The 15,631-nt window shown below is 47.6% G+C and overlaps 1 protein-coding gene across 1 annotated transcript in view; it reads right to left on the reverse strand.

Annotated features, from left to right (window-relative positions):
* Positions 1-15,631, reverse strand: part of LOC130473373 (piezo-type mechanosensitive ion channel component 2-like) — a 90,435-nt gene that overhangs the window by 50,267 nt on the left and 24,537 nt on the right. Inside the window, exons 14-22 of the mRNA XM_056844894.1 lie at positions 14,225-14,394; positions 11,770-11,946; positions 10,986-11,129; positions 9,573-9,773; positions 7,291-7,495; positions 6,129-6,230; positions 5,455-5,620; positions 3,284-3,527; positions 708-815 (exon numbers count right to left, since the gene is read on the reverse strand). Coding sequence (XP_056700872.1) covers positions 708-815; positions 3,284-3,527; positions 5,455-5,620; positions 6,129-6,230; positions 7,291-7,495; positions 9,573-9,773; positions 10,986-11,129; positions 11,770-11,946; positions 14,225-14,394 — 1,517 coding nt within the window. The remainder of the gene's footprint in view (positions 1-707; positions 816-3,283; positions 3,528-5,454; positions 5,621-6,128; positions 6,231-7,290; positions 7,496-9,572; positions 9,774-10,985; positions 11,130-11,769; positions 11,947-14,224; positions 14,395-15,631) is intronic.

Here is a 15,631-nt window from a genome sequence, read left to right on the forward strand (position 1 = left end):
GGCTACTGCTCAGGGTTTCAAGGCAAGAGATTAACAGAGTTTAGGTGTTGTTGGGGGCAGAGGAATATCATACCTGGAGACCGTGGGTTCTGGATATCATGAGCCCAGTCACTGCTTCTTTCGCATTGGTTCTTTAATCAGTAGGGCTGCCAGGTCCTTCTTCGCCACCGGCGGGAGGTTTTTTGGAACGGAGCCTGATGAGGGCAGGGTTTGGGGATGGGAGGGACTTCAATGCCATAGTCTAATTGCCAAAGTGGCCAATTTCTCCAGGTAACTTGATCTCTATCGGCTGGAGATCAGTTGTAAAAGCAGGAGATCTCCAGCTATTACCAAGAAGTTGGCAGCCCTAGCCCAAGGGCCTGTCCAGCCCTGCTAGTATGGTTGCCAGCTCCAGGTTGGGAAACCTGAGTAGGGTGGGGTTTGGGGAGGGAGGGACTTCAATGGGGTATAATGCCATAGAGTCCACCTTCCAATGCAGCCATTTTCTCCAGTTGAACTGATCTCTTATCGGCTGGAGAGCAGTTATAATCCCAGATCTTAAGCCCCCACATGGAGGTTGGCAACTCTACCTGCCAGGAGGTGTGTTTCTGGGTAAGCTGTCACATACACATGTGTGCATACGCACACACATACACACACACATATATATGTGCTCTGCATTTTGACAGTAAACTGCATCACAGAGTCCTGTCTTTCAATAAAGGCACTTCTGACTTACCTATATCATAGCCTGGTATGGTGCAGAACATGCCAAAGGTATGGATTAACCAACAATGGTTTCTTTGTAAATTGCTAAGATAAGTGCAGGATCCAATCTGTGGGGGGGAAAGGGGGGGAGAACACTTCAGCCCTTTTCAGTCTTTACCTTTTAGTCACTCCTACCTCACATAAACATAGATGTGAAAGCTGGACAATGAAGAAAGCTGACCGGAAGACAACTGATTCATTTGGAATGTCACATTGGAGGAGAATACCTTGTGAGGTAGGTGGGGCTCAGAGATTTATGAGAGAACCGTAACTAGCCCAAGGTCACCCAGTAGGCTTCATGTGGAGGAGTGGGGAAACCAACCCGGTTCACCAGATTAGAGTCCTACACTCATGTGGAGGAGTGGGGAATCAAACCTGGTTCTCCAGATTAGAGTCCGCCGTTCTTAACCATTACACCACGCTGGCTTTCTTCTGTGTCAGGGGCAGCATTCAAGTGGCTCTCTTTGAGGACATTGGGTGGGTGCCGCTAAAAATGGCTGCATGGTGGTTGAAAGCCAGTCACAAAATATTGAGGAAGTTCCATACCCCTCCCCCATATTTCTGTTGGAAGAGTTGCAATGTCTAGCGTGCAAAGGAACTGAGAAGAAGACCCAGGAGGGGGCTGGCAACTGGTCAGCTAGTTAGAGCTGTAAGTTTTGAGACCTTTCCACCCTTTTTTTTCACACCTCTTGTCTGTCCTTGGACTGACATTCTTTGGGGACAATTCCCTCCTTCTTCTCGGAAGTCATTCTACCCTCTCTCTCCCTCCTTAGCTGTCTCTCAGCTTTCCTGTCCTAAAATGTAGTTCCCTCAATAAAGGCAGCTTTATCTTTAATCAGTGAGTCTGACCCTTAGAAGAATCATAGGTCATTTATTCATGGCTGTTTGCTGCGGTTTCCATGCGTTGTTGCTCCGGACCTTATTTTTGATTTTTCACAGCTGCCGCGAATTGGCCCATAAAATTCGCAGCATCCTAGCAGCAACTCAAACCTGTGTTGCTACGATCTTTCCCTTTGCCCCGCCCTTTCTGCCGGAGGGTCCCATGAAAAACTCCCTGGGTCGGATTTCTTCTCCCCGCCCATCCCGGCAAATGTCTCTCCTACGTCTTCCCACCCACAGGGGCGGCTATTGGCCAAGGGTTCTTTTTTTGTTCCGACCAGAAGCCCGCCTCTTTTCATGCGCTTTGTGCCGTACAAAATCCAAATCTCTACGGCAAGATTATAAGAGATGTGTGGCCTCCCATGCATAAATGGCCCTGGGCGCTTTGGCTGCTGCACTAATGAAAAAAGAAAAAATAAGGGGGAAACAAAGAGTGGGGGTGAAGAAAAAAAAGGTGCGTGAGCGTAAATCACGAGGAGAGAAGTGAAAAGAACTATTCCAAAGGGGGACGAAGCAACAAGTCAGGGCACACCATCAAAAAGGGGGGGGGGAACTAAAAGAGAAAGCGGACAGAAGCAGAAAACAGAAGTCAACGGGAAAACGAATCCAAAGCTGAAAGGGAAGGGGGGGGAAACAGTGCCAAGTCAAAGCAGAAAGGGAGACAAGGGCCGTTTACGCAGGGGAGGTTTTGCCTTGGATTTGCCACTCTCTCTAGATGCACATTTTCCCCATCCAAATTCTCAAAACTCTGCACTGGGGGCTTATTGTTGAGTTTTGAGAATTCGGATGGGGAAAATGTGCATCCAGAGAGCGGCAAATCCAAGGCAGAAGTCCACATGCATTCGGTTACATGAAAGTGGAGTCGAGCGGTTTGGAGCCCGATAGGACTTCTCCTTCCCCCTCTCCTTCGAATGCCTCCCCTCTCCGGAGCTGCAATGGGCGGAGTTGTGACGGAGGTGGGGGCGGGCCTCAACAGTGAGCTTGTCGGCAGGAGGAGGGCTGAAAGGTCAGGGGCAGACACAACCGCTGTCAAATGCTGCGGCCTTTTTCTCATGAGTAATCCAAGCTACATCGGGCTTTATGAATTAGATTCGATTCCATGAATAACCTTTTACGTTTGGGGGGTTTTTTTGCTCCACCTCAAGAGAGCAGCAATTTTTTGAGTGAACAATTGACCACAGAGTTGGAAGGGACCACCAGGGTCATCTAGTCCAACCTCCTGCACAATGCAGGAATTTCACAACTACCTCCCCGACACACACCCAGCGACCCCTACTCCATGCCCAGAAGATGGCCAAGGTGCCCTCCCTCTCATCATCTGCCTAAGGTCATAGAATCAGCATTGCTGACAGATGGCCATCTAGCCTCTGCTTAAAAACCTCCAGGGAAGGAGCACTTACCACCTCCCAAGGAAGCCTGTTCTCTGCATACTTAGCATACTCTGCCAACAGTTTCTCAACTGTTTCTTTCATTCTGCCACAAGCTATGGTAGTTTGTTGCAAGAACCGTTGCAATTTAGGGGAAAGAGCTTTGATCATCTGCTCAGGCTTATTGTACCAACTGTGGTCACAGCTTCCTCCAAAGTTTACGGTTATGGTCAAGAGTCATTTTTGTCCAACTTTGGTAAACTTGACAAAAAGGTGAGCCCAATACATACAGCAAAGAGGTTCTTTGTCGCGATAACCAAAGCCGTGTAGGCGATCAGATAATCCCACAGCCGGAGTATATGTTTGACTGGCTTCAGCAGAAGGTTTCTTCCAAAGAACATGAAGTAGAAACACGACGCAAGGTAGCCCACACAGAAGATGTTGACCCGTGCAGTCCCCGTCAAAAAAATCAGGCACAGGATAAACCAGAAGAGGTATTTGAACACAAGCACTTTCAATAAATCCAAGTAGGACCTGTGCGGACAGGAACAATGCAAGAATCACTGGAGGAGCAACAAAATATATTTGCATTTCAGAACTGGTGAACTCACTCAGACCTGTGAGTCCTGAAACGGAATGATTAAAAATAGGCTCCAGTTGTTCCTGTTTATTAGGGATGGTTCCTATTGTCCAGAGACTATCCCTGGTCTAGTCAGTGTGGTGTAGTAGGAGGAGGAGGAGGAAGAAGAAGCGTTGGTTTTGATACCCCACTTTTCTCGACCTTTAACGAGTCTCAAACTGGCTTAAATCACCTTCCCTCTCTCTCCCCACAGCAGACACCTTGTGAGGTAGGTGGGGCTGAGAGTTTGAAGAGAACTGTGACTAGCCCAAGGTTACCCAGCAGGCTTCATGTGGAGGAGTGGGGAAACCAATCCGGTTCACCAGATTAGAGTCCGCAGCTCTTAACCACTACACTACGCTGGTTAGAGTGTTGGACTAAAACTTGGGAGACTCACTGTGCATTCCTGACGGGAATGCCTGCGCTGGGCTTAGGAGGCAACGCACCACCTAAAAGGTGGTGTATCTCAACAACAACAAAAAGGGGCCGTTCCCAAGACGTAACGGTTTAGGAGGCCGCCCAATGGCGGCCCTGCCCCCAGGCCGGCGCGGGGACACCCCGGGAACACCTCCCAGGATGACAACATGGCCTTTGCCGGCATCCAGACGCCGGAGGAAGGCTCCGTCGGCGTCCTGGCCCGGCGCTGCCACAGCAGCAGCCAGCGACCGGTGTCTGGGTTTTCACGCCAGTGCTGGGGCCACAAACACCGGTGTACGCTGCCCGGACACCAGCTCTGTGCGCCCTTGCACTGGTGCAGCCCTTCGCCGGCCTCCAGAGGCCTTTCATCCTGGCTGCCGGCGCGGTTCAGGAATGCGCGGTCAGGCTCAAATCTTTACTCATTCATGAAGCTCATTGGGTGACCCTGGGCCCAGTCACTCTCTCTTGCCTGAATGTATCTCACACTGCTGTCCTGAAGATAAAATGGTGCAGGGAAGAACTATGCACACCACACTGAACTCCTTAGAGAAAGGGCAGTTTAATAATGTGACTGATAGATATGTTCACAGTCCCTCTTTTGATGAACATACTTTACAAGGGTTGTTCTAAAGATAAAATGGTGGAAGGGTGAACTATACATGCCACTCTGAACTCCTTGGAGGAAGGGTGGGATTAAAATGTGACAGATATATTCATGGTTCCCGTTTTGCCATTTCAAGAAACATCTTTTTATAAAAAGAACATGCCAATATGTAAACTTCCCTTATCCTTGCCCATCCTGACAGCAAACATATTTATTTATATCCTTCCTGCCTTCTATCACAGAACTCAAGGAAGCATCCAAGGGGTTCCTGGGAGGTCTCCCATCCGGCCGGACAAGGACCAATCCCAGGCCTATTTAGTTTCAGCAAGGTTGCAGCAACTCATGGCTGAGGCCAAGGTGAGTTGCTGGATATGTTTGGGTTTCAGCTATTCTACAGTAAGTATAACCAGATCTTTATAAGGTTCAACATTCTGTTAAACAGGTATCAGTTATTTTATTTTTTTTAAAAACCTTAAATCCCAAGGAGTATCCTTTAAAAAAATAATGCAGGAACAGGGTGATTTTCCGACAGAGTTGCTTCAGAAGCCAGCAGAGAGGGTATTGTAATGCAAATGAATACAGTTATTGGCAGGCAGAGAAGAACCTCCAGCCCTGTGGAAGAGGTGTATGTGTGTTCAGGCCTGAGGATATGCATGTTGTCAAAAATGCAGACTAACCCTGCTTCATCTGGGAAATGTTGGAGGATATGACTCAAGAATGTCCGTGGTATTGAGCAAGCATTTATGGCGCATTTCAAGAATCACCCTCAAAACCTCAACCCCCTCTGATTTATAGAGCAAATCCATTCCTGAGCTTCTTACCTGCAGCACATAAAGTTTGGTACCGGACTGTACTCACTGAGCCCAGCCGGGTCTAGGACTCGGCTGATCTCTAAATTATCCCCAGCGAGCATCCTCACAACGAGCTTGTTCTCGTCTTCAAACACCCGCCATTGGAATGAGGCAAAGAGAAGAAGCAGGAAGTCGTCTGCCATGAGAGAGGAGACAGGGAAAGATTTGCTGCGTGATCTTTCCAGTTTGGGGACTCGTGGGGGACTGCAACGAGATGGGGATTGTCTCTCCCAGCTGCTGTCACCACAGCACAAGGATCTGCACTGTGTTACTGAAGTTAAATGGTGGCTATTGTTTCATGGCTGGCTCCACCTCCTGCGGCAGCCATTTTGTGGCAGCCATTTTGTTGCTGTGCCCACCATGCTGTGTCGGAATTCCAAATATGCCCGCAGGCTCAAAAAGGTTGGGGACCCCTGCTATACACAATGAAGACTGCCTTAAATGTTAACTATATTAACTACAACCTTACATACTTTATTTTGAAAAATGCCCTCCTGAGAAATCCTATTTTACACCATTGTACAGAATAATTCCCCATGCTCCTGCATGGGGAATACGTCTTTTTACTCAGGGATTTCTTCTTCTGAAAGTAAGAAGTACCTACCTATGTTAAGCAGATGTCACACAATAAAGACTGTACTTACTCAGAAGAAAAGTAGCATCAGGTCTCTTGGTAAAATCAGGCAGGTACAGCCATTTAATCAGATTTGAATGCAGAGGCCAACGAGAAGTTCTCCATGGATAATCTGCCAGCAAAGAAATCACTTGCATTACATGAAGCAACTGCTTTCCAGAATTGCACCCTCCTAACACCACTGACTTCAATAGACTTAGAAGGATGTAACTCTGTTTAGAATTGCTCTGTCACAGGGCATTTCCACGTGCGTTTTCCCATCAATTCTGCCCCCATACTGCTTTGGTTTACCCCCTGATTTTTGCACACATTTTTGCGTCTTGAGTTTTCACTTCAGTTTTTGTTTTGTTTTTCCCCTGGTTTTTTTCCTGGTTCTTTAACCAGAAAAATGTTTACACCAATATTTTTCTGGAAGCTGATTTTGAGTCGTCTTTATCCTTGTGCATAATGTTTCTGTTGCTTTAATTTGTCCTTCCCATTCTCACCCACCTCCAGCCCACCTTTTGATGACTGGACTGTCATGGTCAGACTACTCTCCCCCACCCCCCACAAAGATGAAGTGATTTCTTTTTCTTTCATTTTAAAAACAGCAACAAAATGTTGATATATCGCTGGAGTATTGTAACAATAGGCTTAGCAGGTTTTCTGAATTCCCAGTTTGTTTGTTTTTTAAGTCAGTCTCTAGCTTTTCCCCTTATGAAGATATAAGCAAAAAGACATATTTCTACAAGGGAAGTAGCTAGAGATTTACTTTTAAAAAAATGAAAGCTGGGAATTCAGAGAACCCGCTAAGCCTGTTGTTACAGCATTGCAGTAATATATCAATATTTTATTGCAATTTTTTAAAAAGGGTTTGTGCTGGGATGCCACCAATGATGCCAGCCCCCTCCCTTGAAAATCTTGATTATTGAAGGCACGTGTGGAAGAAAATAAACTTACTTCACAACTGTGAAAAGCACAGGGAGGGCCGATGTACAGAAGAACTGTGCCCAAACCGATTCTAATGCTTGCAGACTGACTGCCAATGAAATTAGGAGTAGGTCAAGCATGCAGAAAAGCCCACTGGCTGGAGATATTTCACTCAAACGAAACTGTCCTAAGGAGCTCCATCTATTATTGACTGTGACCATGCTAGCCCCACCATTACCCAGAATGTAGAGTATTACATTTACCTTGGCATAAAGCAGGCGGGAGACCAATGCAAAGCAAATACTGAAAGGCCAAGACGCTGGCAAGGAAGCAGCAATATTTGGACCAGACTTCGGCCATTGCTTTCCTCCGAAGGCGGTTCAACAGGTAAATAATCCAACCGGCATGGATCAGGGCATAGAGGTCCATGCGCTGCCCAATAACATTAATGGCAGCCACAAAGCAGGTCTGAAAGAGCAGAGGATGTCACTGTGAGCCACCTAGATGTTGCTTCGCCTTCCATTGTTTTAACTGACTCACCTAAATTCTGGCTGCATCCACAGGGCAAAGATTCTCTGCTTGGTATTCATCACTGCTGCAAATGCAGAGGCATACTGGCAAGGAAGCATCCATGTGGGAGTTTCCTGTGCCCTTTCCTCTGTCAGCCACCATTTTGCTGCATTCCCCACCCCCACCCCCACTGCACCACTGGACAGCCTTTTGAGAACTTTAAAAAAATGGTATAGTGCTATCATGTTATACCAGTGCAATAGCAATTACTGGTTTTCTTTAAGACCCCTCCAATGGCATGGAAGGGGAAAACAGCAGCTGTGAAGGGCTGACGGAAGGAAAATGGCACCAGGGTGGGTGGGACCTTTGCAAAATTGAATCTTCCTACTGGAATGGTGCAATAGCAAATCAGGATTAGGGAAGATTAGGGGGAAAAGAAAATGGGAGCACCATGTCATGTGGGTGCTCCAAAAAAGGTGCCACAGTTTGGATGGCAAAGCAGAGAAAAACCTTCATGTGGAAGTAGCCTCTGTTGCCATATACAAGATCACCCCCCTTTTAATGAATCATTTTCTTCTTGTACTTACTATACCTATGTACCCACTCTGATAGGGATTTCCAGGTTATCTCATGTTCAGGTTTCTGATAAAGGCTTTAGCATTGCTTTTCATACTCTTAGCATTGCTTCTCATACTGTAAGAACATGTTTTTTTGGGGGGGGGGTTAACTACCCTGCTTTTCTCTACTTTTAAGAAGTCTCAGAGCGGCTTACAATCTCCTTCCCTTCCTATCCCCACAACAGACACCTTGTGAGTTAGGTGGGGCTGAGAGAGTTCTGAGAGAACTGTGACTGGCCCAGGGTCACCCAGCAGGCTTCATGTGGAGGAGTGGGGAATCGAACCTGGTTCTCCAGATTAGAGTCTGTTGCTCTTAACCACTACACCATGCTGGCTCTCAAAACAGAGTGCTGCTACTGTTCCGTATTGGAGTGTTTACAAGTTTTGCTTATGAGTCAATCATTCAAAGCTTGACTGTTGCCAGTATAGTTTATAAGTATACAATCTCCTTTTGTATTTATATGGTGCATTTTTGTAACGGTATTATCACATGTACAATATGCTCTACGATCTCTTTCATATGAGCTAAGGAACATTGCATCTGTGTATATTTCGCAATATACCTGTTTTTATTTTTACAACATCTGGTACTTTTTGTACTTTGTTTTGTTTGTCTTCGCATAGGTTTGTCTTTACCCCTTTTCCTCGCTCCAAGAACATCCACTGGGCCCCATATTAATTGACCCTGCATAGGTCCTATCCTCATTCAGTGTCAGCCCTACCCACAGCAATATATGGGAAGAATGGAAAACCTCATCTCATTTCCTCCAGCTTAAAATTACCTTCTTGTGGTTTACCCAGTGCTTCTTGCCCAGTCTCTGGTGGCTAAGCAGACTTTCTTTCTTGAGATCCATTTAGCTATTTGAAATCTATTCAGAGTATCACTCCCATTTAATAGTATCTCTTCTAGGCTACATCTATCCAGTTATTTCAGCTAATTCCTCATCTGGTTTGTTCCTTTATCTTCCCTGTCCTATTCAGCTCTGAGAAATTCGTCTTGGATTCCTCTTTGGGTCTCTGCTATCATGCCAAAAAAGTGTTTCCCTCAAACCAAATCCTTTTTTTGTTCTCCAAGGCCGTTTATGCAGGCCTTCCCTCACAGTCACCCCTGCTGACTGCTCACATGCTTCATTTTGATTATGCATGCCTTTCCCGAATGTCAGAGGTCGCCTCGCTTTCCCCACACATTTCTGTGCATTTTGCCCACATATTCCGGACTCTTGCTAAAACAGCATCCGGAAAACAGGGGCAAAAGCGAAGGAAGAGCAAGGTGACCTCTGATGGTTGGGAAAGGCATACATAATCAAAACGAAGCACCGGAGCAGTCAGCAGGGTGACCGCGAGGGAAACAGCCCTGTATAAATGGCCTGAGTTGTTTATTAAAGAAGCATGCTACTCTCTTGCTAACATTTTCTCACCTCTAGCCCAAATTTGTAAAAACTGTAATTGATGAAGTATTTGATACAGCTGAGCAGCCCGTCATCCAGGTTCTGCCGGGTGATGCTATCAAACATGCTCCCAGTGGCAGGTTGGATCAGCTGCTTCTCGGTGCGGTAGAAAAGCTGGTGGCGGTATACCGTTGCTTCAAGCGCCAAGAGGAACAGGATGGTGAGGTGAGCCTACAAAATGCAGAAATAAAGGCCCGATGCTTTCTAATCCATTGCAATCACATTCCCTCCACCACCATCTATAGCCTGGTCCTTCTGATGACTTCTTCCTTTTGATTCCTCCGGTGCCTGAATCCATCACCTGTGGTGATGTTAATATGTCCTACAGCTTGATGGGTTGCAGCTGCCACAAACCAGGGCCCTGGACAAATATCAATCCTACTCAGCAGCAGGGTCGATCGCAGTTCCCATCATCCATGCAACTATTTTTGTATACGTTGAAGTATTTTGTGAACTGAATGCTGGTCTTTTATTGCTGTTGACCAATTATTTAGATGCGGAGGACCTGCATGAACTCTTATCCCACCAATCCTTTCCACACAATCTTTACTTTCCCTCCTTCCCATCCCCTCACAGCTTCCACAACAGCTCCCTTTTCCCTGCTTCCTTCCCTCCCTGCCACCTACCTTTTCCCATCCCCCTTGTCTGCCACATTCCCTCTAGTCCTTCCGTCTATCCTCCTCCCAGGTTCTCCTGTTTCCCTGTTTCTTTTCTTCTCTCCTGCTCCAATCTCCCCTTCCTTTTGTGCTGTTTTTCTTTCCTCACTCCCACAACACTGGCTTTGCTTCTTCCCTCCATCTTCCTTCTTCCATCTTCCTTTTTCCCCACTCCTTTTTCCCCACTCAAATTACCTCAAGTTTCAGCAGCCGTTTTGGAAGGCCTAGGTAATCACAGACATCATCAATGTTATGTACTATTGCCCAGGTAATCCAAAACAGCTCCCAGGATGAGATCTTGTACAATCTTGTCATTTAAAACTTTATCACCTCCTTTATTTTTTTAAAAAAACATTTTTTTCTGTGAACCTGGGGTTTTCCTAGATTTGTAGAAACATCTCTCCTTTTCATACTTGGCCCCATTGTGTGAGTTTTTTGATTTGCACCCTGGGACTATGTTCAAAATTAGATATATAGATCGATGTTTTTTGCTGTTTGACAATTTCCTTGATATTTTGGTTGACTGAGTTTTCAGGATCTGATTTTGATCGTGTTGTATTAATTACTGTATATTTGCAAGCTGCCTCAGAAATTAAGCAGGTAAGAGTGCGAGATATATATTTTCATAAAATATAATGATTGAAACACATCAACAAGCATTTTGCAGTGTCTGAAATATCTAATCTCATGCTTAGTTTCTTTGATAGAACTTTGATAAGATTCTTACCTTTAGGCAAGGAAGAACATTGTCATGGCACTTCATTAACCCTCCAAACCAGTATGCTGGGTCCACGGGTGCAATGTACAGCAAGGATTTATTTAACAATTCATCCATGTTGCCATACTGATAAGTGATATTTGGATCCAATCCCTGCAGAGACAAACACTCCAGTTTTTGCAGAAACCATATTCTATTTGTTGATGCAACTGGTTTTAGTCTAGGGTAGTTGCCTTCCAGGAGCCCTGTGGCGCAGAGTAGTAAGCTGCAGTACTGCAGTCAAAAGCTCTGCTCACGACCTGAGTTTGATCCCGACGGGATTCAGGTAGCCGGCTCGAGGTTGACTCAGCCTTCCATCCTTCCGAGGTTGGTCAAATGAGTACCCAGCTTGCTGGGGGTAAAGGGAAGATGACTGGGGAAGGCACTGGCAAACTGGTAAACAAAGTCTGCCTAGGAAACATCGGGATGTGACATCACCCCATGGGTCAGGAATGACCCAGTGCTTGCACAGGGGACCTTTGCCTTTAGTTGCCTTCCAATACTCTTCTGGTATCAAAACTTGCAAAAAAAAAAAAAAAGAGGAGGAAACACATGTCATGAGGCATTATGAAATATGATTCCATGTGGAAAGTGTCATGTACATTGATGCTGTGATCCTCCTGATAAGGAACACAAGTTTCCCAGCTAAACAATTAATGCAGAAAGCTCCTGCACAGACACGCCGTTAAGGGACAGAAATGGAGCTCAGGTAGTGTTCAAGAGGTATTTGTCCTCAGGACACAAGTAAGCTTACCTGGGTGCAGTTTGAAGAATATTTGAAGGGCTTGACATACTTCAGCTGGTACAGCATTTTACAGACGACCATCACACAAGACCAAAATGTGCACATCCTGGAGGCGTGTGGGCGGAGCTTGGTATACGGGAGTGCGAACACCCAGAGGACAAAGAAAGGGTAGTTCATCAAGGACACCTATGAACAAACATCAAACACACGCCACACACAAAAAACCTGGAATCACTTCGCAATAACTGCGTTCATGGCTTCAGTTTATGCAGTTCTGGTCACATACCGTATATACTCGCGTATAAGCCGAGTTTTTCAGCCCCAAATATGGGCTGAAAAAGCCGGCCTAGGCTTATACGCGGGTCAATACGGGGGGGGGAGGGAGGAGGGAGGGGGGAAACTTACCGCCGTCACCACCGCCGCCGGGCCCGTGCCGCTTCCTGCCGCCGGGAGCGGCCTGGGGCAGCCTCCTGCAGCCGCAGGAAGGCTGCCCCGGCCTCCCCCGGCCCCCGCCGCCATTTTTCCCGGGCGGGAGGGGCCTTGGGCAGCTTCCTGCAGCCGCAGGAAGGCTGCCCCGGCCCTTCCCGGCCCCCGCCACCATTTTTCCCGGGCGGGAGGGGCCTTGGGCAGCCTCCTGCAGCCGCAGGAAGGCTGCCCCGGCCCTTCCCGGCCCCCGCCGCCATTTTTCCCGGGCGGGAGGGGCCTTGGGCAGCCTCCTGCAGCCGCAGGAAGGCTGCCCCGGCCCTTCCCGGCCCCCGCCGCCATTTTTCCCGGGCGGGAGGGGCCTTGGGCAGCTTCCTGCAGCCGCAGGAAGGCTGCCCCGGCCCTTCCCGGCCCCCGCCGCCATTTTTCCCGGGCGGGAGGGGCCTTGGGCAGCCTCCTGCAGCCGCAGGAAGTCTGCCCCAGCCCCCCCGGGCCCCGCCGCCATTTTTCCCGGGCGGGAGGGGCCTTGGGCAGCCTCCTGCAGCCGCAGGAAGGCTGCCCCGGTTCCCCGGCCCCCGCCGCCATTTTTCCCGGGCGGGAGGGGCCTTGGGCAGCCTCCTGCAGCCGCAGGAAGGCTGCCCCGGCCCCCGCCGCCATTTTTCCCGGGCGGGAGGGGCCTTGGGCAGCCTCCTTCAGCTGCAGGAAGGCTGCCCCGGCCCTTCCCGGCCCCCGCCGCCATTTTTCCCGGCCGGGAGCGGCCTGGGGCAGCCTCCTGCAGCCGCAGGAAGGCTGCCCAGGCCCCCCCGGCCTCGCGGCCGCCGGACCCTCGCCGCTGGAGAGCCCTGTCAGGTAAGCCTGCGGGGGGGGCGGGGTTATAAGCCGACCCTCGGCTTATACGCGGGTGCCTAATTTTTCCCCATTTTTGGGGAGAAATTAGGCACCTCGGCTTATACGCGGGTCGGCTTATACATGGGTATATACGGTAACTATCGGGCGAACGACAAGAGAGTGAACATAAGAACGTAATAAAAGCCATGCTGGATCAGACCAAGGTCCATCAAGTACAGCAGTCTGTCCACACAGAGACCAACCAGGTGGCACTAGGAAGCCCACAGACAAGACGACTGCAGCAGCACCATCCTGCCTGTGTTCCACAGTACCTATTAGGCATGCTCCTCTGATCCTGGAGAGAATAGGTATGCATCACGACTAGTATCCATTTTTACTAGTAGCTATAAATACCCCTCATGAGTGCAAAGTTCTAGAGACATTCCTATGCCTCAGTTATTTTGTGGAAGATAGTTTAAGCTCCTGGCAGGTTAACTGATCCTTTACTTGGTCCGCAAGTACTAAAATCATTCATGAAACTAAGAATGCTGCAGCAGATTTATTCATTGTGCCTACAGCTGGGGTCCCCAGTGTGGTGACCATGGGTGCCATGGCAACACCGACACCTTTCCTGGGACCCACCAAATCTTTTTAGAAATAGGTAGGGCCACGTGGGGCTTTTGCCTACCAGGCCTTCTGATTGGCCACTGGAGATCTCTTTGGCTGTGCAGATTTTTAAAAAATTCCTTCAGCAGCAACTGAATGTTTAAAGGCAATAATAAATCTAAGGCTTCCATCCTTAGTAAACCCCACTGAATAAGATGGGACTTACTTCTGAGTAGGCCTGCTTAAAATTGTTCCCTAAGCCATTTAGCAACAACGGCATTTTAGCTGAAATAATCTGCTTCACAATATCTTCAAGCGTCTCAGAGAGGTTCTTATCTCTTGCGTCCCTTTTACAAAACAGGACCTCACATGGAATCACACAGTTTACAGGTGTGCCTCAGTTCTAGAGTTCAAAATAAGTCCCCCTGTCATATCTAGTTGCAAGTGACACTTTTTATGTTCTTACTTGATCCTCCAATACATGGAGTTCAGGGCAAATCTAAACAATACATTGATCATAGGGAGATTTCCATTTTCATGTGACATACTTGCATGTTTAAAAGAGTTGCCATAGGGACTGAGGCAGGGGAAATGCAGAGAAACCTGCCGTGTGGAAGCCCTGCAGCTGCTGCACTGTATCAACATCTGCAGCAACAACGGAGTAACTGCACAAACTTGTCCCCATCTGGAAAACACCCTTGACAGGGATTTGTTGGGGAGTTACGATGCAATGGTTTTTATGTGCAAAGTACTGAGATTTAGGGATCATGGCAATTTCTGTGTCAAAAAGAGAAGAAAAATAGGGCTACACCAAGCAACGTGTCAACAAAAAAGGGGGAAATGATGCAAGGTGACTGGTGATAGCTTTATTGTCATGTTCAGCCCCTACACATTTTGCCACTTAAGCAATTGCTGTGGAAAGGTTCAGCTAAACAGGGGTGTCAAACTCATTTATTACGAGGGCCAGATATGACATAAATGTCACTTGAATCACCAGCCCAGATTGGGTTGGCTGCCTCGACTGGGTCACGGGCCAGATGAGAGCTCTCAAGGGGCCGGATCCAGCCCTCGGACTATATGTTTGACACCCCCGATCTAAAAAACCTCTGACCCCCCTGACGAAGCTTAAACAGCGAAACATGTAGGGACTGAACATGACAATAAAGCAGTCACCACTCACCTAATATCTATGTCACGCACACACATCTGGTCATAAGGATGGACAGTTTGCTAATGTATTATAACAACAGTAGATGAGCCGCAAGAAATAACGAACACCTCCCACACCACCGGGGTTATCTGCTGACCTCGTGAACAGTGATCCAGATGATCCAGCCAGATATAATCTTAAGAATGTGCAGCTCCAAAAATCGCCATGCAAACGCTTGCATTGCACATACAGCTTCCATGAACTTCAGGAGGTGGGATTCCAAACTGTCTACCACCTCTATCCATTTACTTATCTTTTCCACTAAGAAACAGAACATTATTTTAATGCAAATTATGACAAGGAATGACAAGGACAGTTGTTGCCAGAAGGTGGCACTTTATAGTCGCTCAACAGAAGGATAAAGGAATAGCATAGGCGAGAGAAATAAAGCAGATCACTTTGTAGCAAACACATTGCTTCTTGCTTGCCTTGAAAGCCCCTTACTGGGGTCCCCATAAGTGGGCTGTCACTTGACAGCACTTATGTGCGTACGTAAACATTTCAGGCTTTTGAACTCAGAGTGTGGCAACTGGCAGCAACTCCTAGGCCCAAAGGGAAGAACCTCGGTTTGTTCATGCTGATATGAACAAACAGGATGGTTTGGGGCATTAAAATATCCCAGAAGCAAGTTAATCTAAGCATTCCCTATAAAGGATGTTTGTTTCAGACCTGGCTAGTGATGACAATGGGTGTACCATAATGTCATTAGTTAGATCCAAATCAAGCTGGCTTGGCCACTAATGGCCACCCAGCAGATATCCCAGTTAGTCAGCAGTTATCCCTGTTATTGAAAGGACTAACCTG

The sequence above is a fragment of the Euleptes europaea genome, chromosome 2 (genome assembly GCF_029931775.1).
Source record: "Euleptes europaea isolate rEulEur1 chromosome 2, rEulEur1.hap1, whole genome shotgun sequence".
NCBI lineage: Eukaryota > Metazoa > Chordata > Lepidosauria > Squamata > Sphaerodactylidae > Euleptes > Euleptes europaea.